Genomic DNA, 26,876 nt, shown 5'->3' on the forward strand with positions numbered 1-26,876 from the left:
TAGCTATCTCTGTACTGTAATGTGCATGTTCAATAAATGAGAAATGTGTATCATTCATTCCCCGAAGACATCAAGGCAGTGTTGAAATACATGCCGCTCTTACATAGCAAAAAGTACGGTCAACGTTTTGCAAATGTTAATACGTACAGCATGTGGTGTAATTTTTTTGATATTCTTGTTAAATTTTAAACAAAATTAATTGTTAAATTTGAAAAATAAATAAATAAATAAAACGTGTTCGGGCATCTGTGTCTTGCTGCTGTCAATTTTTTAAAAATCTACAAAACTGATAAACGAAGATAAGACAGAAATAATTAAGACTGGCACTGGGAACAACGCCTTAAAAGTTGAAAGCACAGATTCTCTTTTTATTACGAACTGCCAGCTTCCTTATGTCCATGTAGTGCGGAATCTTTTAGTTTTCTTCGACTCAACACTATCTTTCGATAGTCAGCTCTGCAAGGGTCTTTATCTGCAGCCAGATCCGACCATATTTAACAACGGAGTCAACAAAAACGCTAGCTGTGGCATTCATACTCTCCCGCCTTGACCACTGTAACGCCGTGCTAGCAAAATAGCCAAACTGCAACGTATACAGAACAACGCCGCACGAATAGTACTTAGAAAAACAAGACAAGATTCTGCTACTACGCTCTTGCGCATGCTCCATTGGCTTCCCGTGGAAGCGAGAATCGATTACAAGGTCGCCACACTTTGTCATCAGTGTATATATAACAATGAAATGCCCCTGTACCTTAGAGAACTGATTACTCCATATGTCCCCCAGAGAGCCCTGCACTCAATGGACAACGCTTTTAGTGGTGCCACGTTTCTCCCTCAAAAGCTACGGTCTGCGGGCTTTTTCAGTGCACGGACCAAAGGTTTGGAACTCTCTCCCCATTGATCTCAGACAGACAACATGCTATATACCACTTTTAAGAAGAACATTAAGACCTACTTGTTTAAAACTTTTTTAGATTAGTTTTTTATCTCTATTGTCGTGTTTGTGTTTGTAATGTTATTACAGCGCCTTGAGCCTACATTTTGTTTGTTAACAGCGCTTTATAAATAAAATTATTATTAAATTATTATTCCAGGCTTTGCTTAATGATGTTTTACAGGACGTAAACCTGTTCAGTGCTTCATTTGCCTTTTTGGAAGCAGTTGAGAAACACTAGTATCATTTAAAACCTTTTCCGTAAGGAGCTATTACATAATCTCTTATAAAAATGTTCATTTCAATGTTTCTCAAATAATTGTACATGTAATCACGTTTGATAAAATATAAAAAAAAACATTTTAAAATAGAATCGAAAACCATTTTTGGGTGTAACCAATCAATTAATAAGCTTACATTTTTATTGTTTAACATAAAGAAACCCCCCAAAAAAAACAAAAACAATAGTTGTTTGTTTTTTAAGGAAGAGATTATTTTTGTCCTTGGAAGGGGTGACACCCTGAGCTTACCGCACCGGGTGACACCGACACTAGTGACGCCACTGAGCAACAGCACTGTAAACTTTCAGTTTTGTGGATATGCTGAGTCCTCTCCGTTGCCACACTTGTCCTTAAAGTCTGCCAAAAGCAGCCCTGGCACATGCAACATGGAAGTCTACCTCATCATCTAGGTTGGCATTTGATGATATGGCGCTTCCCAAACAGACAAGATGAAATAAAAGAGCATGCTTTTAGGTATAGGTATTTTCATTTATCTTTATTAAAAATTAAAAAATTTGTAAAACTGTTGGGGGCTTCCAGTGGAGGACTGGGTGTCAAAATCGGCCCGGGCATTTCCCAAATTACATGAGAGGCATCGAATTATACATAATCTCAAAATCATTTTGCTAAGTTTGATATTGTGACGAAAAGTCGGTTTACGTAACATGATGCATCTCTACTAGTAGATAGTTGGCATGGTTATCTATATGGATACATTTCTTCATAATTTCTTTTATCTACTTGGTATTACCTAATGACACTTGAAATTGGATTTTTTATAACGTGAACAGAAAATCATGCTACCATGTAAGCCTATGTTAACATAACCATGTACTTGCTATTCACATACAAGTCTCGTTAAGATCCCCCATTAACGAACTCAAATATTCGACTGTGTCCATATGGATTACTTGTAGAACGTCTCTAGCAACAGCCGTCACCATGAAAGTTTCTGCCTCAGGTCATGATGTTTCTCAGCCTATTCTTGACACATCTTTAATGTGCAGTGACTTCGTTCACAAGCTCAAGACAAGACAGTATAATTACAAGATACACCCATGTCAATTAAGTTTATATCTTTAAAATTCTGTATAACTATCTCATCATAGGCACGTTCTCCTCGGGTTCGGTTTCCCTCCCAGCCATGTTCTCGGGCATATGGAATTAAATGTACACATCCATTCATTTATACTAAATAAAATAATATAAATTAATTAATTACGACTCAGTCAAACCAATAACAATTCGTATGTGACTGTCTATAAGACTGGAGAGTTGTGATCGGTCCCTTTATGGATTCATCCGAATATATTCACTTCAACATGAACTTTATATCTTTATAAGAAATATAGGTCCTATGTTAATCGCTAGGCCCCTATTAGGGATGAAGCCTATAAAAAGCACTGTATACGTTTGTATACGGATGTAGAGTCTGTAGATCACGACCCTCTGAGTGCTCCTTTTATAAAAGTATATTATTTTTTTACAATTTGATACGAGTCTTAGTGGTATCCATCTGATTGGGTACCGGCCCACCGGACATTTGCCCTAACGCCCATATAGCCAGTCCGCCCCTAAGGGGTTCCACAAAAATTCTTCCCCGGGCCCTTCATATACCTAAACCCGGCCCTGTTTTAGGAAGTGGCTGTGCCTAATAGCTGTTGAAATCCGGAGCCCTGGTTGCAATTCATCTTGATGTGACTAAACAGATGTGCACGGAAGTAAATAACTGTATTATGCTTTGTAGAGCGTGACGACAACACATCAGACTATTCAATATGTCCAAACATGTGGTTGCCTTTCACTTCACAGAAATTGCATTTTTACATAGTGTATAGGATATCAGGTTAGGATCATGGATAGGATATTTTGATTTCACTTTTACTTTACTTGCTCTCGTAATAAAATTAATGCCAATGTACGTAATTACAAATTAATAACCTCTCGTTTTAAAATTCACTTTTAATAGTTGTTAGTTATCTTGCTATTTTTATTTTTAATTCAAGTATTTTTCTTAGTGAAAAATTTTCTTTTCTATATTTCATTAGTATTTATCATTATCCCAGGGGCCAATGCTTTGGGAGTCGTCTTATAGCTGCAGTTACATAAGTCGTCATATGTTATAAAGCTTAAAGGATTACAAAAGGTATGCCTTCTCTTTATGATTTTATTTAATGTCTTATATATTTTACAAAGCTTATATCAACTCTTTCTGTCTGCCTCTTTGTCCGTCTATCTGTCTGGTAGAGGGTTTAAGCATATTTTTTTCTTTCATTTCCCATTCTCGGATCAATTTAAAACTCGACACAATTTGTTTTATCTAGCAGAAATGGAACTAAAGCCTGTAATATTTAGTAAATTTCCCATATAACATTCTTTTATTGATTCATGCATCTTCATTGACATTAAATGATTATGCATAGTTTCATCTTCATTCCATTTACTGTGGTCCCAGAATGGGAAGTTGGAGAAAGATTTTAACTAGACAACAAGACAAATTGACTTGATATACACTCGTTAAAAAAAAAAACTTTTCTCAGGTACATTACGCTTATTAAGATTTTCATTTTTTTTTCTAGGCAGATTTCATGGCTTTACTTCCACGATACATCATTCATTATTTGATGCTGGTTCCTGCGGTAAGTAATCGCAATAGATTGTTTCATTGATCAGTCCATAGAATATGCTTTTAACAGCACCGAATGGATCCTTTTAACAGCACCGAATGGATCCTTTTAACAGCACCGAATGGATCCTTTTAACAGCACCGAATTGATCCTTTTAACAGCACCGAATGGATCCTTTTAACAGCACCGAATTTATCCTTTTATCAGCACCGAATGGATTCTTTTAACAGCACCGAATCGATCCTTTTAACAGCACCGAATGGATCCTATTAACAGCACCAAATTGATCCTTTTAACAGCACCGAATGGATCCTTTTAACAGCACCGAATCGATCATTTTAACAGCACCGAATTTATCCTTTTAACAGCACCGAATCGATCCTTTTAACAGCACCGAATTTATCCTTTTAACAGCACCGAATCGATCCTTTTAACAGCACAGAATCGATCCTTTTAACAGCACCGAATCGATAATTTTAACAGCACCGAATTGATCCTTTTAACAGCACCGAATGGATCCTTTTAACAGCACCGAATGGATCCTTTTAACAGCACCGAATTTATCCTTTTAACAGCACCGAATCGATCCTTTTAACAGCACCGAATCGATCCTTTTAACAGCACCGAATCGATCCTTTTTCACTTCATTTACCAAAGATGTGTACAATGAATTTCCAATGGGCATATATAACGTTTTTTTTAATTATTAGCATCAGCAAAACAAAACAAAAAAGACAAAAAATTACTTGATTGTTATTGTGATTTTTTTTTCATTTACTTTCAGACGCTCATAATAGTTTTGTTCTCTATGTTGGAGAAAAGGAAATATAGACCCGGTATTTGTGGAGGACGTCCAGCGTGTATTATGTACGTGTAGTTAGTGCCCTTGATTCTACTTACTTTTAGCCATTATAAAGGTTTAGGGCTACATGTTTAAATATTTAATATAGTAGTCTAGCCTCTTGTTCTCCTTTATACGAACCTTATTACTATAAAGAAAAAGGAATTTGTAAAAATGTGTCATGTTGGCGTTCTGAAGTTTCAAAAGTAAATGTTTAACTTTAACTAATTGACACTGACAGCTACAACTTTGTTTTAATTGATAGAAATATTTTTATAACGTTTACGTAGCAAAAAACAAATTTCTTTAACTCTATCCATGTCAAAACAGTAGATGTCTTAATTTTGTTTTCCTGGGGAATGTGGATGTCTGGATCAATCTTGACACATTAAGTATGGGGACCAATGAAGCAGTGAAGATATAATTAGCCTTGACTCTTGACTATAGCTCCCTCTTATCAGTACCTTCATTTGTACCACACAAGCAATATACACTTGCAATCACCTCGATCCTAAAGATAAAGGATGAGTGCAGTGTTTCACAAGACTTAGCACAACACACAAAACAATATATAAATATAATCATGGCTTTTATTTCAAAATGCTATCTGTTCCTGACTTTTCTAATCTTTTTTTTGAACGAGCGATTCGCCCACTCGTAAAACACCGTCATTTTTCGATGTCATTGGGAAATCTTGGATCATATTTTTTCAAACAATGCCAAGCTTAAATATTTATGTTCCGGCTTACCCTATTTTAAATATAATAATCTCACTTGATGGTGTGTTTATGTCTTGTTGACTTATTGAAGCATAACCATTGTATTTTTTTCCTCTCTTTTAAGTCCTATTCCGTTGCTTGATGGCTATGAGAATCGACTTGCTTATGCTGTGGCGTTAGGAAGCTCAATCAATATCATTATCTTGGTGATTTTCATGCCTGGCAATGCCTTAGGATTTGAAATGTCTACCTGGTTTAAAGGTTATATTTTACTTACAATTTAACTGTATAACCTTAAGGGTTATATTTTATTTACAATTTAAAAGTCATATATTATTTAGGATTGAAAATAGGCTTATCTATCAGGTCGAACGGTTATGCACAGTTCCCCAATACACAGTTTCACCGAGAAAATTGGATTAGGTGGTCGATTATTAGACATGCGGACTGCATGTCAAGCCAATCGTAGTTGAGATCTTTTTATCATGGGATAGATTCTGGTCATTTTTGACAACATTTGATATGTGAACAAACCGCAACTGTGTTGAGTAGAAAGAATTTCAATACTTCGTGCCTATAAAACGGAAATGTGTCGATCTCTGTTTAGTCCTATCTTTTAGTAACAAGTTAACTTCTAGTTAGTCCATGGGCTCTTTTAATAAAACAGTATATTGTAAGTGTAGCTGAATTCATGACTAAATTATTGCAATTGTTTGTTTCTTGCTTAGTTCTGTACATTTTGATGCAAGTGTTGATAGCATGTCTGCTGTGTCTGCCCTTCTTTATATGCATCAGTACCAGGCACAGAGCAGTGGGAGCCGTGGTAAACATATTCTACTGTGCTACATGGTGAGTCTTAATGAAGATAATCTACTGTGTTACATGGTGAGTCTTAATGAAGATAATCTACTGTGCTACATGGCGAGTCTTAATGAAGATAATCTACTGTGTTACATGGTGAGTCTTAATGAAGATAATCTACTGTGCTACATGGCGTGTCTTAATGAAGATAATCTACTGTGCTACATGGTGAGTCTTAATGAAGATAATCTACTGTGCTACATGGTGAGTAATAATGAAGATAATCTACTGTGCTACATGGTGAGTCTTAATGAAGATAATCTACTGTGCTACATGGTGAGTCTTAATGAAGATAATCTACTGTGCTACATGGCGAGTCTTAATGAAGATAATCTACTGTGTTACATGGTGAGTCTTAATGAAGATAATCTACTGTGCTACATGGTGAGTCTTAATGAAGATAATCTACAGTGCTACATGGTGAGTCTTAATGAAGATAATCTACTGTGTTACATGGTGAGTCTTAATGAAGATAATCTACTGTGCTACATGGCGAGTCTTAATGAAGATAATCTACTGTGTTACATGGTGAGTCTTAATGAAGATAATCTACTGTGCTACATGGCGAGTCTTAATGAAGATAATCTACTGTGCTACATGGTGAGTCTTAATGAAGATAATCTACTGTGCTACATGGTGAGTAATAATGAAGATAATCTACTGTGCTACATGGTGAGTCTTAATGAAGATAATCTACTGTGCTACATGGTGAGTCTTAATGAAGATAATCTACTGTGCTACATGGCGAGTCTTAATGAAGATAATCTACTGTGTTACATGGTGAGTCTTAATGAAGATAATCTACTGTGCTACATGGTGAGTCTTAATGAAGATAATCTACAGTGCTACATGGTGAGTCTTAATGAAGATAATCTACTGTGCTACATGGTGAGTCTTAATGAAGATAATCTACTGTGCTACATGGCGAGTCTTTGTAAACATAATCTACTGGGCTACATGGTGAGTCTTAATGAAGATAATCTACTGTGCTACATGGTGAGTCCTAATGAAGATTATCTACTGTGTTACATGGTGAGTCCTAATGAAGACAATCTACTGTGTTACATGGTGAGTCCTAATGAAGATAATCTACTGTGTTACATGGTGAGTCCTAATGAAGATAATCTACTGTGTTACATGGTGAGTCCTAATGAAGATAATCTACTGTGTTACATGGTGAGTCCTAATGAAGACAATCTACTGTATTACATGGTGATTCCTAATGAAGATAATCTACTGTGTTACATGGTGAGTCCTAATGAAGATAATCTACTGTGTTACATGGTGAGTCCTAATGAAGATAATCTACTGTGTTACATGGTGAGTCTAAGTAAACATAATCTACTGTGTTACATGGTGAATCTGACTCTTAGTAAACAAATCTACATTTCTTCATGGTGAGTCTTAGTAAACATAACTACTGGGCATGGTGAGTCTTTGTAGATTGTCCTATGCAAGCACATTTGTTTTTATTTCACAAAGGAGACCCTAGCGGAACAAAATAATGTTATTGGTCTGTGATTCTTGTCGCCAAAATGTCTTGGTTTATGTGTTGTTTTTTCTCACAGCTTATCAAGATAGGTCCCTTCAAATGGCGTCCTATAAATTGATCCTCTAGGTGCGAAGGTCTCCATCGATGCGATTTTCATATTTTAATGTGCTTGTGGTGTTAACACAAATTATTAGTGTTCTCCAAAGCCAGGGAAAAATTCGATACATTTAGCTCAATGGACCTCATTCACCAATCGTAAATTCCATATAACGTCAGAGGGGAAAAAAACACTACGTCACACGGCCTAGCTAGACTAAAAATCATCTTCATCATTACGAGCCATTTATCGAGTGTTCATAGACATTGGTGCACCGAGTGCGTTCTTTTAGCATTTCATTTAAAGATTTCATTCCATATGACGTCAGAGGGAAAAAAAACACTACGTCACACGGCCTAGCTAGACTAAAAATCATCTTCATCATTACGAGCCATTTATCGAGTGTTCATAGACATTGGTGCACCGAGTGCGTTCTTTTAGCATTTCATTTAAAGAACTCATTCCATATGACGTCAAAGGAAAAAAAAACACTACGTCACACGGCTTAGTTAGACTAAAATATGTTTTCATTAATACGAGCAATTTTTCGAGGGTTAATAGACATTGGTGCACCGATTGCGTTCTTTTAACATTAGCCTACATTTAAAGAGTCCATTCATATGACGTCAAAGAAAAAAAATTCCATTACCTCACAATAGGCTAGTACCGGTACCATAAAAAAAAATGTCTTTATTTACACGAGATATTTAACAAGGGTTCATAGACATTGGTGCACTGAGTTCTAATAGAATTTATTTAAAAAGGATCAAAGCCGCATTGTTTTGGCGTTTTGTCTGTCAGTCGGTCTGTCCGTCATCTTGATATAAAAAAAGAACCACTAAAAGTTATTAAAAATTGATTAACCTTTATTTTACGTTTCAAAACATCGCAATAATTTTTAGGTATAAACACAATTGAAAAGTTTATATAATAGATTGTTCCGGATGTTTGTATAAATAGTAAAAGAAAAAGAGATTTTCAGATAAATGTTATACCGTTAATTAAATTTTTTGGATGGTCTCGTATAAAAATTAGATGTACTACAGCCATGTGGAGAGATTTTCATACCTTACTTTGGTGTTTGGATTCTGTTTTCCTTAAAAATCGGAACATAATATTAACGATAATTAGATTTTTACATGTTTTAGGTAGAAAGTTAAATGTACTGTAAAAGAGTAGTGAGTTAAAATATTTTTCATAAAAATCCGTAAAAACATTATTTCGTAAATGAGAAGATTATGTGTTTATTAATTAGAAGAGGGAGTTCAAACAATTATTTGGCGTTAGTAGATTTTTAAAAAAATTCGGAAATTTCTGGCGACGATTTGTAAGAAACAAAATCCGGAACTTTCTTTATCGATTACAAAACTTCTATGTTATGTTTTAGCAAGAAAATTAAATGTCTAAAAAGTAATTTTCAGTAATCAATTCTAGTAAATTACTTTTTTTTTAAAGCCCTGAAAAACCTGTTGTCGATATTTTTAAAATTTGTTTTAAGATGAAAATACGGAACAATTTGATATTGATAACCAAATTATAGTGACGCATTGTCAAATAATATAAGTGTAATTTTAGTAAATTATGCGATTTCAAACAATCATTAGGCATAATTCATGTTTTATAAAACAGTATCCGGAACATTTTTACACTTAATGAAATATAAGTCAGTATAGAGATTTTGATTTAGCATTTATATGCTATTTACATAAAAAACGGAACAACATATTATTGATAATGTGTTTTTGCAACGATTAAGCATGGAAATTGAATGTAATATAAATTAGAAGAGCAAACAAACATTTGTTGGGGTAGATTAGTTTTGCACAAAAAAATCCGGAACAATCAATTTTTAGATACTTAAAACTGTTGAGATGTTACGGGAGGAACATTAAAGTGTAAATCAGATTTTCAATAGCTTTTAGAGTTCTAGTTTTTTTAATCTAATCGTGACGGACAGACCGACCAACAGACAAAACGCACAAAAATAATCTTCTTTTATTTGGATGGGGGCACTAAACAAAAAATAAATAAAATCTGATTTTTTTTAAAAGTTTAAGGAATTGGTTTAGTACCTGATCATGTTGCGACGTTACGCTACTGCACGAAAATCGCTGCATAATAAGTCCATTAAAAAAAATGTGTGTGATATTTACATACAAAATGCATTATTAGCCTTTATAAACAAACAGAAATGTTTTCTTTTAATTTTAGCAGCTAGTTGACCAGAAAAAACATCTTTAACTATTATTTATATTTGTTGTAAACATTTCCTGTACATTTTTAAAATATATTTGACTTAGTGATACTGAAAATACACAAAAAATGTCCATCTTTGTTAGCATATTGTAACATTGCTTCCCTTACATTTACGTTATTGTTTTAGAATTGGTGTATTTTTATGAAAAAATCGCTTGCATAATTAATTTTATAAATTAAACGGTTTGCTTTTAGAAAACCAAAAGTAGCCGTTGCACCTAAACTTTTGAAGCCGCATTTAATGATGAAATAATATTTTTCATATCTCTTCTAGTTTTCGAGATCTGAGTGTGACAGACGGACAGACGGACATTTTGCACAAACCTAATAGCGGCTTTTTCCCCTTACGGGGGCCGCTAAAAATGACATAAAATCTTAAACCGTTTGCGTAAATGTGTTCAAAATATGGTAAATTGTTGGCCCCCTTACTAAATAGCCCCCCCCCCTTTTTTTTGTGTTTGTTACTATTAATAGTGAATAGTTGTAAAAATGGTGTATTTTTATGAAAAAATGCTTGCATAGTTGATTTTAAAAATTAAATTTTTCACTATCAGAAAAGAAAAAAGTAGCCGTTGCATCAGAACTTTAAATGGTCTAAAATATCATTATGTCAGATTTTAAATATCTTTTCTAGTTTATAAGATCTAAATGGGACGGACGGGTGGACGGACAGACCACACAAAACTAATAGCGTCTATTCCCCTTTACTCTATACTCCCTCTAAAAATGGTAAAGAGAGAAATCAATTCACTTGGTGAGGTCATGGAGGTAGAGCAGTGACATTGTCTTGGTTAAAGCACATGTGTAAATAAATTAAAATATAAGTGTTAAATATTTTGTTTAAAAAGTATAAATACATGTAGACCTATATATTATTATTTATAGATATTTTAAGTTGTTCACATTTAAAACATGTTCTAGGTTCGGAATTAACGTTGCAGAGTGCATTGAAAAAAATAATCTAAAAGAGGTAACTTCATTTCTGTTTTTAAGTTAACTCTTCAACAGTTGAAATATAATATTATAATATTATATTTTTATAATTATTTTTCTGTCTAAAACATTGACACCTTGAGGACAAATGAAAACATTGACACCTAGAGGACAACTGCAAACATTGACACCTAGAGGACAAATGAAAGTTGTTCGTTTCTCCTATTCAACATAGGTCTATAAAACACAATTCACGACAGTTTGCCTTAGACACATGCATGTTTCCTATCCACTTAGACACATGCATGTTTCCTATCCACTTAGACGCATGCTTGTTTAATGTCCACTGCAATGAAACAGAAGTGGTTGACAAATTAGTAATCTTCAAATGAACATGACCAGATTGCTTTTACTTAGAGTGAGAATTTTCAAAAAAAGTAAAGTTCCCCTTTTAGATCTTGCGATCTATTGCTCAGATGATGTTAAGGTCATCTGTTTTTGTGGCCCATGTTAACGAGCAGGGTGTCATGTGGTCAGCACAACGACCAACCGTCTTTAATTTCCTCAACTAAAGTTAGTTACCCATCAGAGTTGTGCGGACAAGGGGTACCCTAAAAATCCTGAATTTCAGAATCTTTTCACCGATATTCGAGTCCAGGTCCCCAGGTTCGGAAGCCAGGCGCTTAAAAACTCAGTCACCGCTCCCCCTAGTGAGATTTAAAGTAAGGTTTTAATGTAGCTGTGATTACGGTCAGGCTGAATGAAAGTGGACTTAACAGAATGCACAGATATGACAAAACTATCTCCCTCCAAGGCTTACTTATCGAGCTCACGGAAATGATGTATAAACAACATTCACAAGGAGTAACATTATCTATCGTGGAAACATATTTGAAAGGAAAAGTCCCCTGCAAGTTGTCTACGTTCTGATAAAGACTAGATGACTTGGGTATGCTAAGCTCAAGGATTTAAATGGAATACTACTGAAATATTCGTAAGCCTTAATGTAATAACATCTACCAAAGACGCATGAAGACTGGTTACACAGTGAGCAGCTTTGAGAGGATTGGGCATATGATAGCCCAATATGGCGCAACACATTCAGGAAGACTATTATTATATTAAATGAAAAATGAAATTAAAAATTCGATTGATTTATTTACTTTAACAGTTATTTTAATATTGTTGTGATTGATTTCATTATATGAATTGAAGAATTCATTGTTATTTCATATCATTGTCATTGTTATCAATTTTCCAATCTTTTTCAAGTTATCGGCAGGCATGCAAGCAGTGATCGTTCTAATGGCACTCCCGAATTTTGTTTTTCTGCTGTCTCTTATAATGTACTGCACGTCCATGTTGTACAGATGTTATAAAAACAAATCATTTGTCCACCAGGTAGTAAAAACAGTTTGTTTCATCCACTTTTCAGCAACTTACTTTATTTGATCCAATTGTGGTAGTCTTATAACGAAAACAATGAGAAGGAAAGGTGTTGTAAATCTAATGCAATTATTAAAGTCAATTATAAAGGATAGTTTATAAAGTTTGATTAAGCAGTTTGTAATTAATTGAATAGTAATTGGAATGGATTTATATTCCGGTAAAAAAAAAAAAACTCTACTTGTTGCTATAAAATAAAATGTCTAGTTTAGCTGCTCATTCATTTACAAATAGACATTAAGCTATGAAGCAATGTGTATTGCACTGTCAGTATATTGCTGGAACTGCAAAGTCTCACCAAGTGGATCATGTTCGATGGGTGTTTAAAAAATCTAAGGACTCTGTCTATCAAGCATCGTTGTTGAAGACCCAACAGAAGTCATTTGTTGGTCAAATGTAAATAATAGCTACTAACTATAGTGTATGTTTTTTTTTGTGTTTAGTTGAAATATTATATTTTTTTTAGTATATGTAAATGTAGTTGTGTGAATATCAATTCATCTTTTAGTTATAGAAAATTATTGTTAACTGTTTAAATCTATATTCATCTCAACAGGAATACGAGTAGAGTCCTAAAATTTGTTGCTGTCTTGACATTTTTCAAGTACCCAACAAAGATTGTCTGTATCATTTTAGTTCAACTGGTAGCGACTTACATGGTATTGTATTCTTTTATAAAATGTAATGCTTTCCTCATAATTGCAGTGAAAGAACCAGGCGATATGAGTGTGTTCTTATTGTACATTTTAGCCTTCTTATTCTAGTTTACATTAATTTAATTAATTGTCACATTCTGATATTATACGATACGGTGGTGTTAAATATGGCTGGAAATTCTTTGTAAACATTCCTGAGGTTAATCATAATTGCTGTAGTTATACAGTCATCCTTTAGTGGGGGAATGATATTTCTTGTGGTGGAAAATTATTAAAAACTTTTAGTTTTACTTTTTCTTTACAAAAATCAATTGCTGTTTATTCTTTTAAACAAAACTTTTATCCAAAATCCTTATTAAGTTTGAGTTGTCCACTGTTGTCTATTTTCTTGAGTTATAAAATCTTCACTAGCAGAGTGGTTACTATATCGGCTTTAGGAGGCTTGAGCCATGATTTAGAATTGAAGTCTTCCTTTTTTTTTTTGTAATTGCATTTAAAACCTTATAACAGTAAAATTTTCCAATTGGTCCAGATAAGTGATAGGATCATAACGTATTGAGAAGCCAAAAACATGAAATAGCGATTAATAAATACAATTGGCAAAAATAATTCTAATCGCACAGCTTTGTTTTTTAAAAAAAATTGTTGTTGTTTTTCTTGTTTTTTAGACGGCATTTTATTAAAAACTTGCCACTCATTGTGCACTTATATGTTTAGTAAATGAATATATTGAGGCCATAGAATTACTGTTAATTAATATTAATGTAGTGGAGTGGATATCTTTTTAGAAAAACACCAGCCACCCCGATATCCACGTGACCCTTCACCCTAGATGGCACCTTGTGTCCGCGCATGACAAGGCAAACCAACGTGGGCACTGTCCATTCGACCGGCATCTCGTATCGCTTTAATGTCCGTATGTTACTGGACCTAAGTCGTCTCCACTCCCTTTTGTGCTTGGTTCTACACCATGTGTTCACGTATGGCTGCAGGTCTTTAGTGTACAATAAAGTTTGGAATCGTCCTACGAGTTGCCTTCGTCATTTAGAATTTAGTTGTCTTCTGTGCCAAACCCACCACAGAAACTTGGTAGCACGAGTGGGGTCAGGAAGTGAGACAACACTGTTCGATCAGAAGACGTCTCAGAATCTGCTTCCTGACAACCGAAACTAAGAAAGTGACAACCAGACGTAGATGTCTACAAGTAACAGTTAGTTTTTTCCCGTTTCTGTACTTTCAAATATTTTCTATTTTTGTTTTCTTCTTTTTGTTTCAGGGTAGTTAGATTTAGTTTTAGTTAGTTTTTAAGATAATTTGCTTATATTTTCTTAAATTGTGATTTTACTTAGCTTGAAAATTGTTTCAGTTGAGATAGATTTAGTTATTAGGTTACTATTATTGTTAGAGTTTCTTAAGACCTGCGGCCAGATGGAGAGAAATATGGTGGAACCTAGTTCAGTGAAGGGAAGAGACGTGGGTCCCACGTGCAGTGGAGGAGAGCCGGAGGGAATGGAACGTGTCACTAAGGGGATGTTGACTCGACTACAAGCTGAACTTGAGGGATTAAAGCTGGCCTGTCAGCGCCCTCATTACATCATAGAACCTGCTAGAAAAATGAGACAGTTCAGTGGGGATGGCAGAAATGTTGAGGTTTCAATTGAAGATTTCGTCAGAGAAATAAGAGATTTATGGGAACTTCGGCCTTACCTCTCGCCTCAAGAGAAGACAGCAACCATTCTTGCGAACATAAGTGGTCCAGCTCGAGTAGAGGTAGATCTTCAGCCACCTCATATCAGAAATAATCCAGAAGCGCTGCTCGATGCACTTACCTCCGCGTTTGAAGCAATCATACCTGTGCGAGAGGCAGAGATTACATTTCTGATGTCGCAGCAGAGAAGACGCGAGTCACTTCTTGAATTTTCTCACCGACTATTTAAGGAGTTCACAACGGCTATCCGACAAGAACAAAGAGAAGGCATAGAATGTTTCAAAGAGGAAAGATTGAGGGACCAATTTGCCTATGGAATCAGTGATTCTGACCTACGTAGAGAACTCTGTAAGTTCATAGTGCAACATCCCCAGATAAGTTTTCAAAGTCTACGAAACTATGCGTTCAAGTTGGAGAACCAGAACAAAGATGCAGCTCGAGCCCAAGAGCAGTGGTCTGAGGTTCTCTTAGCGAAATTGGCCAAGTTAGAGAAGCAACTTGAAGAGATAAAGGGGTCTGGTTATAACAGTCTGCCAAGCTCAACTAACCCACTCTCTAGTCAACCACATAGTCAACGCAGACCCACACAAAGACACACGAAACATGGCAACCAAAACAGAATTCGACCAACAGCACCGCCGGGTCTTGTATGGTCAAAGACGAAGAGAGGATTCTTTCCATACACTGATGATGGATCACCAGTCTGCACCCAGTGCTGGGAAGTTGGACATGTAAGGCGTCACTGTCAGCAATCACCACAACTCACAGCGGAGGTTCAATCTGTGAGCAACAGTGAACCCATTGTTTCACAGCCAACCCACCAAGTAGAACAACGAACCAATGAGCAACAAGCTGATGCAATGTACAATACAGATGCAAATCACTCTATTCAAACATCGAGAAATAGAAACTTTAACTCTGGGCAGCCAAACAAGAACAGGCATAACAGAGTCCGGAGGCCAGATAGACAAAGAAGAAACTACAAGCATTTTAACCAGCCACAAAGACGATTTCGCTCACTGCTCCCTATCACACTTTCTACAGCTTCCCAGTCATTATGTTTAGAGAAAGACAGACCACTCTGTATGACCGATGGAACCAGCACGTTACAAACTGGAAAGATGTTTGTCGTTCCAGAAGACTCTGACAAGAAACAGTTGTTTCGGTTTTCAGAAACCTACTAGGCTGAACGCCCCGGGACGGGTCGTTTCAAGCTAGGGGCTCTGTAGTGGAGTGGATATCTTTTTAGAAAAACACCGGCCACCCCGATATCCACGTGACCCTTCACCCTAGATGGCACCTTGTGTCCGCGCATGACAAGGCAAACCAACGTGGGCACTGTCCATTCGACCGGCATTTCGTATCGCTGTAATGTCCGTATGTTACTGGACCTAAGTCGTCTCCACTCCCTTTTGTGCTTGGTTCTACACCATGTGTTCACGTATGGCTGCAGGTCTTTAGTGTACAATAAAGTTTGGAATCGTCCTACGAGTTGCCTTCGTCATTTAGAATTTAGTTGTCTTCTGTGCCAAACCCACCACATTAATGTTATGATATGTTATGTTTTGGCATGTAATTTTTGTTCCATTCAGTTACAAACATTTGCACAACAAAAATATTTTCTTTCTTTTTTTTAGTTGTCATTATTGATTATCAGCCCTTTTATTTGGATCAATGAAATAATTGATACTAAACTTTTTAGTAATGAAACAAAGCAAGCTTCATTCTTCATAGATGTAAACATTGTTCTGAGAATACCACCAAATAACAGTGAGGAAGTCAAAGTAATCAATTCTCAAATTGAGATAGCAGAGAATTCAAGTTTAGTAATAAGCATTCAAGGTTAGTAAACGGCGCATTAGTAAATCTTATATATATATATTCCTAAAACCCGTGCGGTGTACAAAAAAAAAAAAAGAAAATGTAAGCTATTATTACTTGCCTTGGGTCTAGAAAAACTGGCACTTTCACGCTCGAAACCGCAGCGGTTTAATGTACCCAAAAAAAAAAAACATTTTGTATTCGCTATTTCTACCTATTTTGTCTTTTAAAGCCGACATGTCAAAAGTACAAAATTATACTTCCTTCCGTTTTTAAGCATTATTTTTAACTCTTTTTATGAGTAAATTTCGATACTACTCCTGTTTTTTTGTTGTAGATATTGTATAATTCTTAATTTTTTCTTACATGAAGCCAACATTTACTTAATACGTGTTTTTGTGTGTACAAAGTGAAATGTTGGTATATTATTTTGTGTATTGAGGGTGAATGCAAAAAAAAAAAAAAAAGATACAAGAATTCTTGGGTGAGAGTGTGTTACTACGCCACAATGATAACAAAAAGTTAACTAAAGTTAACAAAGAATATGGAATTAAGAAGCTGTGATTGTATGTAGAATTATTTTTTTTAGGGGTGGCGACGGTGGAAAGCTAGAAAAGTTAAATTACAATCACACGGAACAAAATGATGTTAGGGAAGCGTTAAAACAGGGGGTGGGGAAGAAGATTGAGCAAAAATATTATGTTCGGTGGCGGGGCGAAAAAAAAAGGGCGGGGGGGAGGAAGTTATGTTGAATTCACAGGCAAGAATTGAGTGTGTTTAGGAGGGCGTTTTAAAGCAGGTCGTTCAAATTATACTTAACTTGTACTAGAAGGAGTTTGTTGAAATGTGGGCAGTTTCATTGAAAAGGTGAGGGGGGTAGTAGCAAATTATTTTTTGAGCATTACGATTTGCAGGATGTAATTAGAAAAAAAGGGCCCGGGCTAAAAAGTATCCTAGAGCCTATCAAACATTTCGAATAAGAGCTGAAAAGTAGAAGACTATGTAGTGAGGTGTGGAGGGGAGGGGAGAGAAAGGAGACAGGCCTGTCCCAAACAAGGCGGATCTTATTTTCATTTCCATCCTTTCCATGCTTGTAATGGTGCCCCCTCTCTCCCCTACCCAAAAAATCGTCTTATTAAGTTTTTGGTTCACGAGCTCATTCTAGCAGAAGTAGCTTACTTCTAGGCTAGCCTTTGTGGCAACACTGCTAGAAGCAGGGCCTAATTTAAGTATTTGGCGGCCCGGAAAAGGAGTTTTGTGGAAGCCCCTACAATTTTTCGAAAGCTTTATTAAATATCCACATGAATAAAAATACTTATAGATAAATGCATGTTACATTTTAGAAGAAAGAAATAGATTTCTTGTAAATTTAGTCTCACTTTCCTTTTAAACAATATTTAATATGCATATTTTAATTTAAAAAGTGTATATTTTTTCAGATTAAGGTCCTTTATAGACGCACCGTCGTAAATCCAGAGCTGTATTGACTTATTCCATTCATGCTATAATCGTACTGTTCTTAATCAAGTCATGTTTGCCAGCGTAAAAATGCGAAAAAAAAATTAAAAATAAAAACAACTCTAAAGTTTCTTACTCATTGAAATTCGAATATATTTTTATCTCGTCTGTGGAGGCCCCTTTCTTGTGGAGGCCCCTTTCTTGTGCTTGTGGAGGCCCCTTTCTTGCCTTTCTTGTGGAGGCCCCTTTCTTGTGCTTGTGGAGGCCCCTTTCTTGTGCTTGTGGAGGCCCCTTTCTTGTGCTTGTGGAGGCCCCTTTCTTGTGCTTGTGGAGGCCCCTTTCTTGCCTTTCTTGTGGAGGCCCAGCCAGAAGAAATTAATGAGTTATGAAACTGAAACTTGAATACAGTTTATGTCCGTTTATTCTCTCTTGTGTTACCAAATCTTACTCCATTAGTTTATGAGACATATTACTATTATGGCTGCAAGCCATGGCAGTAGAAGTTCTTAAGGCCATGGAGTTCCAGCTCAATCGACCTCGGCGTGGCAAACAAATGTACAGTTTCTTGAGAATCTCTGGCACATAAAAAGTAAGTTCACAAGATTGATTTGAAGTGTACTGGCCTTGAAAAGAGCAATATGTCAAGACAACCCGTGCCACTTTCAGAAAAGATCTCGAACTTACTTTCTAAGAAACGTTAATTTCATCCTTTGAGTCTCATACCTAAAAAGTAAACAGGAAAGTCGCTCTGATTTAGAAAATTGCTAATTTTCCCTTGAGGAAGGAACAAAAATGTGTATGTTTATTTTTCTTCTAACAGTTTGTTATGGATTCGCTCTTGCTATTACGATTTTGCAAACTTTGTTTAACATTGGGATGTTTGTAAAGAATTACAGGTATGTTCGTTTGACATTTCTTTCCTGCACTTTTGGTAGTACATTTTAAGTGTGTTTTAATGCTAGTTATTTCCATTGGTTACTTCAATCATATATATATACTAGCCTGATATTACCCGCGGCCTGCGGGTCTAAGTTTGTGTTTACTAATCTAGTGGATTGGATTTAGATGTATGTTAAACTCAGCTAATGACCCTTTCAAGTTTTTTCTCTTTCGCTACAAAAATAAAATTAGTTTTGCGAAAATGGGTTTACCCGAAGCCGATACATACATATCTATTAACAAGATTAAAAAGAGAGTTTGTGTTGCCACACAAACTCAGAGGCGGCCCCCGTGGGAGACGGATCCCTGGTCGACTGGGGATGGCATCGAGCAGGGTATGAAACCGAGACCTTAGAGATAATCAGTCCTGCGCGCTAACCGCACGACCAGGCATTGCTCTTAATCTAATGATAAACTGGTTACATTACGGAATGACAACTACCGGATATGTACAATATGTCAGAAGAGCGATTTTAGATAATCTTTTGGTATTGAGCATTTTCATTTAGGCCTAAATGGAACTAGAATGAGGATGTAAATCTACCTAAATTAAACTACTAATTTAGCACTGTCAATATCTATATCTACTAGATCTAGATCTAAAATATATATTTGGGATAATATAGATGTAATTTAGATAAGATTTATATAAAAAAAACACTAGATAATCAATTAATAGACAAATTGCAATATGAAATATTAAAATAGTAGATTAGTTTTAGTATTTTATAACATTGCAATATTGACATATTGACAATCTAGACTTTAGAAATAAAAATCTACACTTTAAGCCTAGAAATTAAAATTATAGATCTTGATCTAGTCTAAATCATGGCTGTCTGGTAGTGCGGTTTGGGCGCTGGACTGTCGTTTGGATTCATCGATGGTCCCAGGTTCAAACCCTGCCCACTCCCATCCCCCGTCGTCCTACGGGAGGTTTGGACTACAACTCTGAAGGAACATCCGAAACATGTAAAACAACAAACATTCCAAACTAGACCGAGAAATTCTAAATCTAGATTCTATAATGATTTTAATAAGAACTTAAAATCTAAATCTAGTTTTAAAAATATAGCTCTAGTGTAAGAAAAAAATCTAGATCTAGTGTAAAAAATCTAGCTCTAGTGTAAAAAAAATCTAGATCTAGTGTAAAAAATCTAGCTCTAGTGTAAAAAAAATCTAGATCTAGTGTAAAAAATCTAGATTAGATCTAAATCTAGCTATTATGTCTTTTTAAAATGCGAGTAACATTACGAGGTTTAATAAACATTACTATACCGAGTTGTTTTAGCATTTAATTTAAAGAATTTATTCCATATGACGTCAAAGGAAAAAAATCCACCACGTCACACGGCCTAGTTAGACTAAAAAATATCATCTAAACGAGCAGCTTGTTGAGGGTTCATAGACATTGGTGCACCGAGTGATTTCTTTTAGCATTTCATTTAAAGAATTAACTCCATATGACGTCAAAGGAAAAAAATCCACTACGTCACACGACCTAGTTAGACTAAAAAATGTCTTCTATACGAGCAGCTTCTCGAGGGTTCATAGACATTGGTGCACCGAGTGAGTTTTTTTAGCATTTCATTTAAAGAATTAACTCCATATGACGTCAAAGGAAAAAAATTCCATTACGTCACACGTCCTAGTTAGACTAAAAAATGTCATCTATACGAGAAGCTTCTCGAGGGATCATAGACATTGGTGCACCGAGTTTGTTCTTTTAGCATTTCATTTGATGGGCTAGTTAGACTATATATATATATATATATATATATATATATATATATATATATATATATATATATATATATATATATATATATATATAAACGGATTAAAGACGCTTTTTTTTTTGTTTTGTCTGTCAGTCTGTCTGTCCGTTATGTTAATAGCGAGAAAAAAATGACTAAAAGCTATTGAAAATCTGATTAAAATTTAATTTCCCTTCCGAAACATCGCATTAGTTTTAAGTTTCTATAATAGATTGTTCCGGATGTTTATATATTTATAGTGAGAGAAAATAAGAATTCCAGATTAATCAAATGCCATTAATTAAATTTGTGGGATGGTCTGTTATGAAAATTACATGTACCATAGCCTTAGGGAGATTTTATCAAACCATACTTTGGTGTTAGGAAGTTGTTTTCCTTAAAAATCGGAGCATAATATTAACAATAATTAGATTTTCTAACGTTTTAGCTAGAAAGTTAAATGTTAAACTATTTTTCATAAAAAATCCGGAACAACCAATTTTCGTAAATGAGAAAATTATTAGTTTTATTTATTAGAAGAGGGATTTCAAACATTTATTAGCGTTATTAGATTTTTCATATAAAATTCGGATCATTTTTGGCGACGATTTGTAAGAAAATTAAGGTAATATAGTTCGATTTCTTTTTCGAAACAAAATCCGGAACATTATTTACCAATTAAACAACTTTTATTATATTTCGACAAGAAAATTAACTGTAAAATAAGTCTAAAAATTGATTTTCAATAGTCGTTTCTAGTTAATTACTTTCTTATTTTAAAATCCTGAATAACCTATCGTCGATATTTTTGAAAAAAAAATTATTTGACATAAAGTTGTTTTAAATTAAAAATTCGGAACAATTGATATTGATAAATAAAATATAGTGACGTTGTGTCAAAGAATATAAGTGTAATATTAGTCAATAATGCGATTTCAAACAATCATTTGACATAATTTATTTTTTATAAAACAATATCCGGAACAACTTTATAGTTAATGAAATATAAATCAGTATAGATATTTTAATTTAGCATTTATATTGCTATTTACATTAAAAACCGGAACAATATATTAAAGATCATGTGTTTCTTGCAACGTTTAAGCATGGAAATAAAATCTAATATAAGTTAGAAGAGCAAACAAATATTCATTGGCATTGATTTGTTTTTCACAAAACATCCGGAACAATCTATTATAGATACTTAAAACTATTGCAATATTTCTGAATGAAAAATTAAAGGTTAAATCAGATTTACAATAGCCTCTAGTGTTATTTGTTAATCTAATCGTGACGGACAGACCGACCAACAGACAAAACGCACAAAAATAATCTTCTTTTATTTGGATGGGGGCACTAAACAAAAAATAAATAAAATCTGATTTTTTTAAAAAAGTTTAAGGAATTGGTTTAGCACCGTGACATGTTACGACGTTACGCTACTGCACGAAAGTCGCTGCATAAAAAGACCATTTTAAAAAATGTGCGTGATATTTACATACAAAATGCATTATTAGCTTTTATAAACAAACAGAAATGTTTTCTTTTAATTTTAGCAGTTATTTGACCAGAAAAAACACCTTTAACTATTATTTATATTTGTTGTAAACATTTCTTGTACATTTTATAAATATATTTGACTTAGTGATACTGAAAATACACAAAAATTGTCCATCTTTGTTAGCATATTGTAACATTGCCTCCCTTACATTTACCTAATTGTTTTAGAACTGGTGTATTTTTCTGAAAAAATCGCTTGCATAATTAATTTTATAAATTAAACGGTTTGCTTTTAGAAAACCAAAAGTAGCCGTTGCACCTAAACTTTTCAATCCGCATTTAATGATGATATAATATTTTTCATATCTCTTCTAGTTTTCGAGATCTGAGTGTGACAGACGGACAGACGGACAGACGGACATTTTGCACAAACCTAATAGCGGCTTTTTCCCCTTACGGGGGCCGCTAAAAACGAAAAGAGCGATAGCTTTGTTAAATGAATGGGATTATAAAGTAAACAATTAAACGAAATAATTTTTAGTACGCGATTCATGAATGAATATAGGTCTATCTCAACTCGGTTCGCAGCTTTCGTAAACGAATGTATTAAAAATGCTTTAGAAAACCAAATTTGAATGTTAATTTGATCAAAATAAGAAATGAATGGACTATAATTAGTATGTTGATGTGTTAAAGTATAAAACTATCTGTACGAAGAGAAATTATATCATATAAGAGTTTTACACCTAGGCATGGTATTGTCTAATGAAAGAATGTACGTCAGGAAATCTGTAGTCACAGATATAAGGAACTAATTTATGTAAAAATGGTTTTGAAGCACAAATTTGAAGGTTAATTTTATTATATAATAAAATCAATGGATCTTCTTTTGTATGTTCATGTGTCAAAGTAAAAAACTATCTGCGCAAAGTGTATTTCTTAAAATTAGATCTAGGTCTAAATCCTTTCGATCTTTTCTCATGTCAACATTGTTAACCATGGCCTAGATCCATAAAATACTATAGCTGTCATGGGCGTAGCCAGGGGGGGGGGGTTGGGGGTTCAACCCCCCCCCCCCCGAAATGAAATCCCCCCCCCCCCCCAAGGGAGGGATCGGAATTCAGTAATTGATTTTTTGCTTTGATTTTGTTTATTTTGGGTGACATTTTAATACTATACCATCACTTGCCCCAGCGCAGCTAAGGGGTTTTGAGTTTAAACCCCCCTACCAGGGTTTTGAGTTTAAAAGTTATGAGTGTAGGTTAATGGGTTTCGACTCAGTTTTGAGTTTAAACTCCCATTCAGCGGGGTTTGAAGCTAAAAATGCTTCTTCAATATGAAAAAAAAAGTAAATTATGCACTTAAAATGTTATGAGCGTTTAAATCCCTTTCAGCGGGGTTTGAAGGTAAAAAATACCTCTTTAATATTAAAAACAAAGCAAATTATACACTAAAAATTCTATGAGTGTAGTCAAAGGGGTTTTGAGTTTAAACTCCCTCCAGTGGAGTTTGAAGCTAAAAAAATAACTCTTCAATAGAAAAAAAAAGCAAATTACGCACTCAAAATGCTATGAGAGTTGCCAAAAGGGGTTTTGAATTTAAACCCCCTTTCAGCGGGGTTTGATGCTAAAATAATACCTCTTTAATATAAAAAAGCAAATTACACAGTAAAATTATTTGAGCTTAGTCAAGCCAATTGGGGGTTTTGAGTTTAAACTCCTCTCCTACAGATGGCTTTTCTTTAAAGTTTAAAACCCCTCCAGATGGTTTTTGAGTTTAAAATACCACTACAGAGAGTTTTGAGGTGGAAAATCTCTCTTCAATATTATTGTAAAGCAAACTACAGTTACCAAATTTTTAAGACCGTAGCTAAATGGGGTTTGGAATTAAGAAAAAAACAACTCCAGAGATTTTTTAGTTAAAAATCCACAACAGATGATTTTGACGATAAAACTTCCCTTTTCGATATAAAATCTAAAGCAAACTACAGTCACCTAATTCCAAGAGCGTATTCAAGAGAGGTTAAACATTTCTACCAGTGGCGGGGCTCCATTAATAAAGTGCATTGAATAGTCATCTGCCGAAATTGAAAAACACTAAATGTGGCTCAACAAAGATGGCTAAGACAGATTTTAGTAGTCAGTTATAGAGATCGGGTCTAAATCAAGGATATCCTTTACAGAATTGGGAGTCGACACCTTAGTAAGGTTGTGACAGAGCGTCGCATGAGGTTCTCCGACAAAATGAAGTATGCATACTAAGGATGGAGGGGTTTAAAATCAAAATCTTCCTTAGATATGCTCTTGGAGTTTAGGGATTGTCGTTTGCATTTTTTTTTTGGTTTTGTAGAAGAGGGGGATTTAAATGCAAAACCCCCTGGTAGAAGGTTTTAACCCTAACCATAATAAAAGGTGTACTAAGTATGTATAGTGTGCGTCAGTGTGCGACCCAATAAAACCTGGGTAAATAAAAATTCACTTGAATTTTTTTATCCAATTTACCAGTTTACACCAGGCCCCCCCCCCCTTTTTTTTTCTTCTAAAAAATAATTCTTTTTAGCTGCGAGAGTGATTATTTGGGTTCCATTATTCTTTTTTTTTAACACAGATAAGTTTCACTTATTTAAATTGCTAGTCTAACATTTGCACAAGGCCTACCAATACATATGCATATATGTAATAAAGCATAATGAATAAATAAATGACATACATTACACGATATACTTTTAGTTGTTTTTTTCTGGTGACTCAGTTTCTGTGATTTCTTTTTTTTTCTTTTGTTTTAAATAATCATGTTCAAGAAAAAGTTTTATAGCTCCAGCCAACTGCAACTAACTGTGTCAGCCCATAGCTTCTAGTCTGTAGTATTGTCTCTAGGCTCTTGTATTGTCTCTAGGCTCTAGTGTTGTCTCTCGGCTCTAGTATTGTCTCTAGACTCTAGTTTTGTCTCTAGACTCTAGTATTGTCTCTAGACTCTAGTATTTCTAAGCTCTAGTATTGCCTCTAGTCTCTAGTATCACCTGTCGTTTGCACTTCTCGATGGTCGTGGCCTCATACCCTGCCCACTGCCATCACTCGTCGTCCAGAAGTAGGTTTGGACTAGAAAGTAAATTATGTTCAACTCTGAAGGAACATCCGAAACATGTAAAACATTTTACAAACAAGCATAATATTGTAATAAGTATTGTTTCTAGTATTGTCTCTAGAATGATTCTAATATTGCATCAAATATTCAACCCTCAACTCTATTTCAGATATCACATGCTGAAGTTGTATCAAGGAGATAAACATTTCATTCGTGATTTCACATTCTCATCATGTTCTAACTTGGTAGTGGTTTTTTAAAAAATTCATGCTAATGTAGTTGGGATTTATTTATAAAAAGAATGCTCTTCTGTTATATCTTTCTGGAAGAAAATCGTTATCAAATGGATATATGTATTATAAGCATTAACATGTTTGATTGAGACTGATTGGTGAATAAGGTCGAGATCTAAACAATAAAGTAATTTACCTTTTAAGGTTAAAATTTAAATAATTTACATCCAGTTTTAAATTTGATTAATATGCGATTTACTTTTGTGGAGGGTACACTTATTAATCAGATTTATAGATATTAAGTATTAAATGTTTGAGTTAAAATTCTAGGTCTATTAATTAGCATAATAGCAATCTGAACCAGTTTGATCAAGACTAATGTCAGTTAATAAAAGAAGCATTTTAATAATATCTTTCAATAATTATATTTGAACAGGCATCCAGTGTAGGCTGTGCTGGCTACTTACTTATTTTTACAGTTTGGAGTAAGTCTAATGATACAAGAATGTGAAAACAAATATTAAAATAATTAAGCCTTACATGTTTTAATATTAAAAAAAACAACTACATGTATTTAGCAAACCTCACATACCTATTATGTCTGATTTTGATCAATCCTCGTTTTACCAAACCAAATGATTCCTAACCACAATCCTGTTTAGCAGAAAAAATGATAATATCCCATAGCATACACAAAACCGTTCATAATCCAGTCATGAAATCATCCAAGTTTTGTGTCATAACTAGAGACAATAGAGACAATACTAAAGAAAATACTAGAGACAACACTAAACACAATACCAGAGAATAGACTAGAGACAATACTTAAGACAATACTAGAAACAATACTAAAGACAATACTAGAGAGAGAATACTTAAGACAATACTAGAAACAATACTAAAGACAATACTAGAGAGAGAATACTAGAGAGACAATACTAGAAACAATACTAAAGACAATACTATAGAGACAATACTAGAGAGACAATACTAAAGACAATACCAAAGACAGGACTAGAGACAATACAAGAGACAATACTAGAAACAATACTAAAGACAAGACTAGAGACAATACTAGAGAGACAATACTAGAGAGACAATACTAGAGACAATACTAAAGACAATACCAAAGACAAGACTAGAGATAGTATTAGAGGCAATAATAAAGACTAGATACAATACTATTGACAATATTATGATTGTTATCAATATAGACCTGAGACATAGAAA

General features: G+C 34.5%; 1 protein-coding gene across 6 annotated transcripts in view; it reads left to right on the top strand.

Moving 5' to 3' along the window:
- The first annotated feature begins 2,587 nt into the window (after positions 1 to 2,587).
- The window catches only part of LOC106072342 (stimulated by retinoic acid gene 6 protein-like), a 37,730-nt gene continuing 13,441 nt past the window's right edge, over positions 2,588 to 26,876 (top strand). Inside the window, exons 1-14 of one of the 6 annotated variants that reach the window (XM_056015281.1) lie at positions 2,588 to 3,064; positions 3,285 to 3,364; positions 3,798 to 3,857; positions 4,630 to 4,712; positions 5,530 to 5,666; positions 6,134 to 6,254; positions 11,033 to 11,081; positions 12,317 to 12,445; positions 12,762 to 12,886; positions 13,047 to 13,149; positions 16,492 to 16,696; positions 18,954 to 19,029; positions 25,583 to 25,658; positions 26,083 to 26,131. In XM_056015281.1, the coding sequence (XP_055871256.1) occupies positions 3,807 to 3,857; positions 4,630 to 4,712; positions 5,530 to 5,666; positions 6,134 to 6,254; positions 11,033 to 11,081; positions 12,317 to 12,445; positions 12,762 to 12,886; positions 13,047 to 13,149; positions 16,492 to 16,696; positions 18,954 to 19,029; positions 25,583 to 25,658; positions 26,083 to 26,131 (1,204 nt within the window). In that variant the 5' untranslated portion in view covers positions 2,588 to 3,064; positions 3,285 to 3,364; positions 3,798 to 3,806. Of the gene's footprint in view, positions 3,137 to 3,284; positions 3,365 to 3,797; positions 3,858 to 4,629; positions 4,713 to 5,529; positions 5,667 to 6,133; positions 6,255 to 7,221; positions 7,263 to 11,032; positions 11,082 to 12,316; positions 12,446 to 12,761; positions 12,887 to 13,046; positions 13,150 to 16,491; positions 16,697 to 18,953; positions 19,030 to 25,582; positions 25,659 to 26,082; positions 26,132 to 26,876 lie in introns of those variants that run through there. The other 5 variants (XM_056015300.1, XM_056015291.1, XM_056015304.1 and 2 more) reach the window with 5 other exon arrangements.

Source organism: Biomphalaria glabrata, chromosome 1 (assembly GCF_947242115.1).
Source record: "Biomphalaria glabrata chromosome 1, xgBioGlab47.1, whole genome shotgun sequence".
Lineage (NCBI taxonomy): Eukaryota > Metazoa > Mollusca > Gastropoda > Planorbidae > Biomphalaria > Biomphalaria glabrata.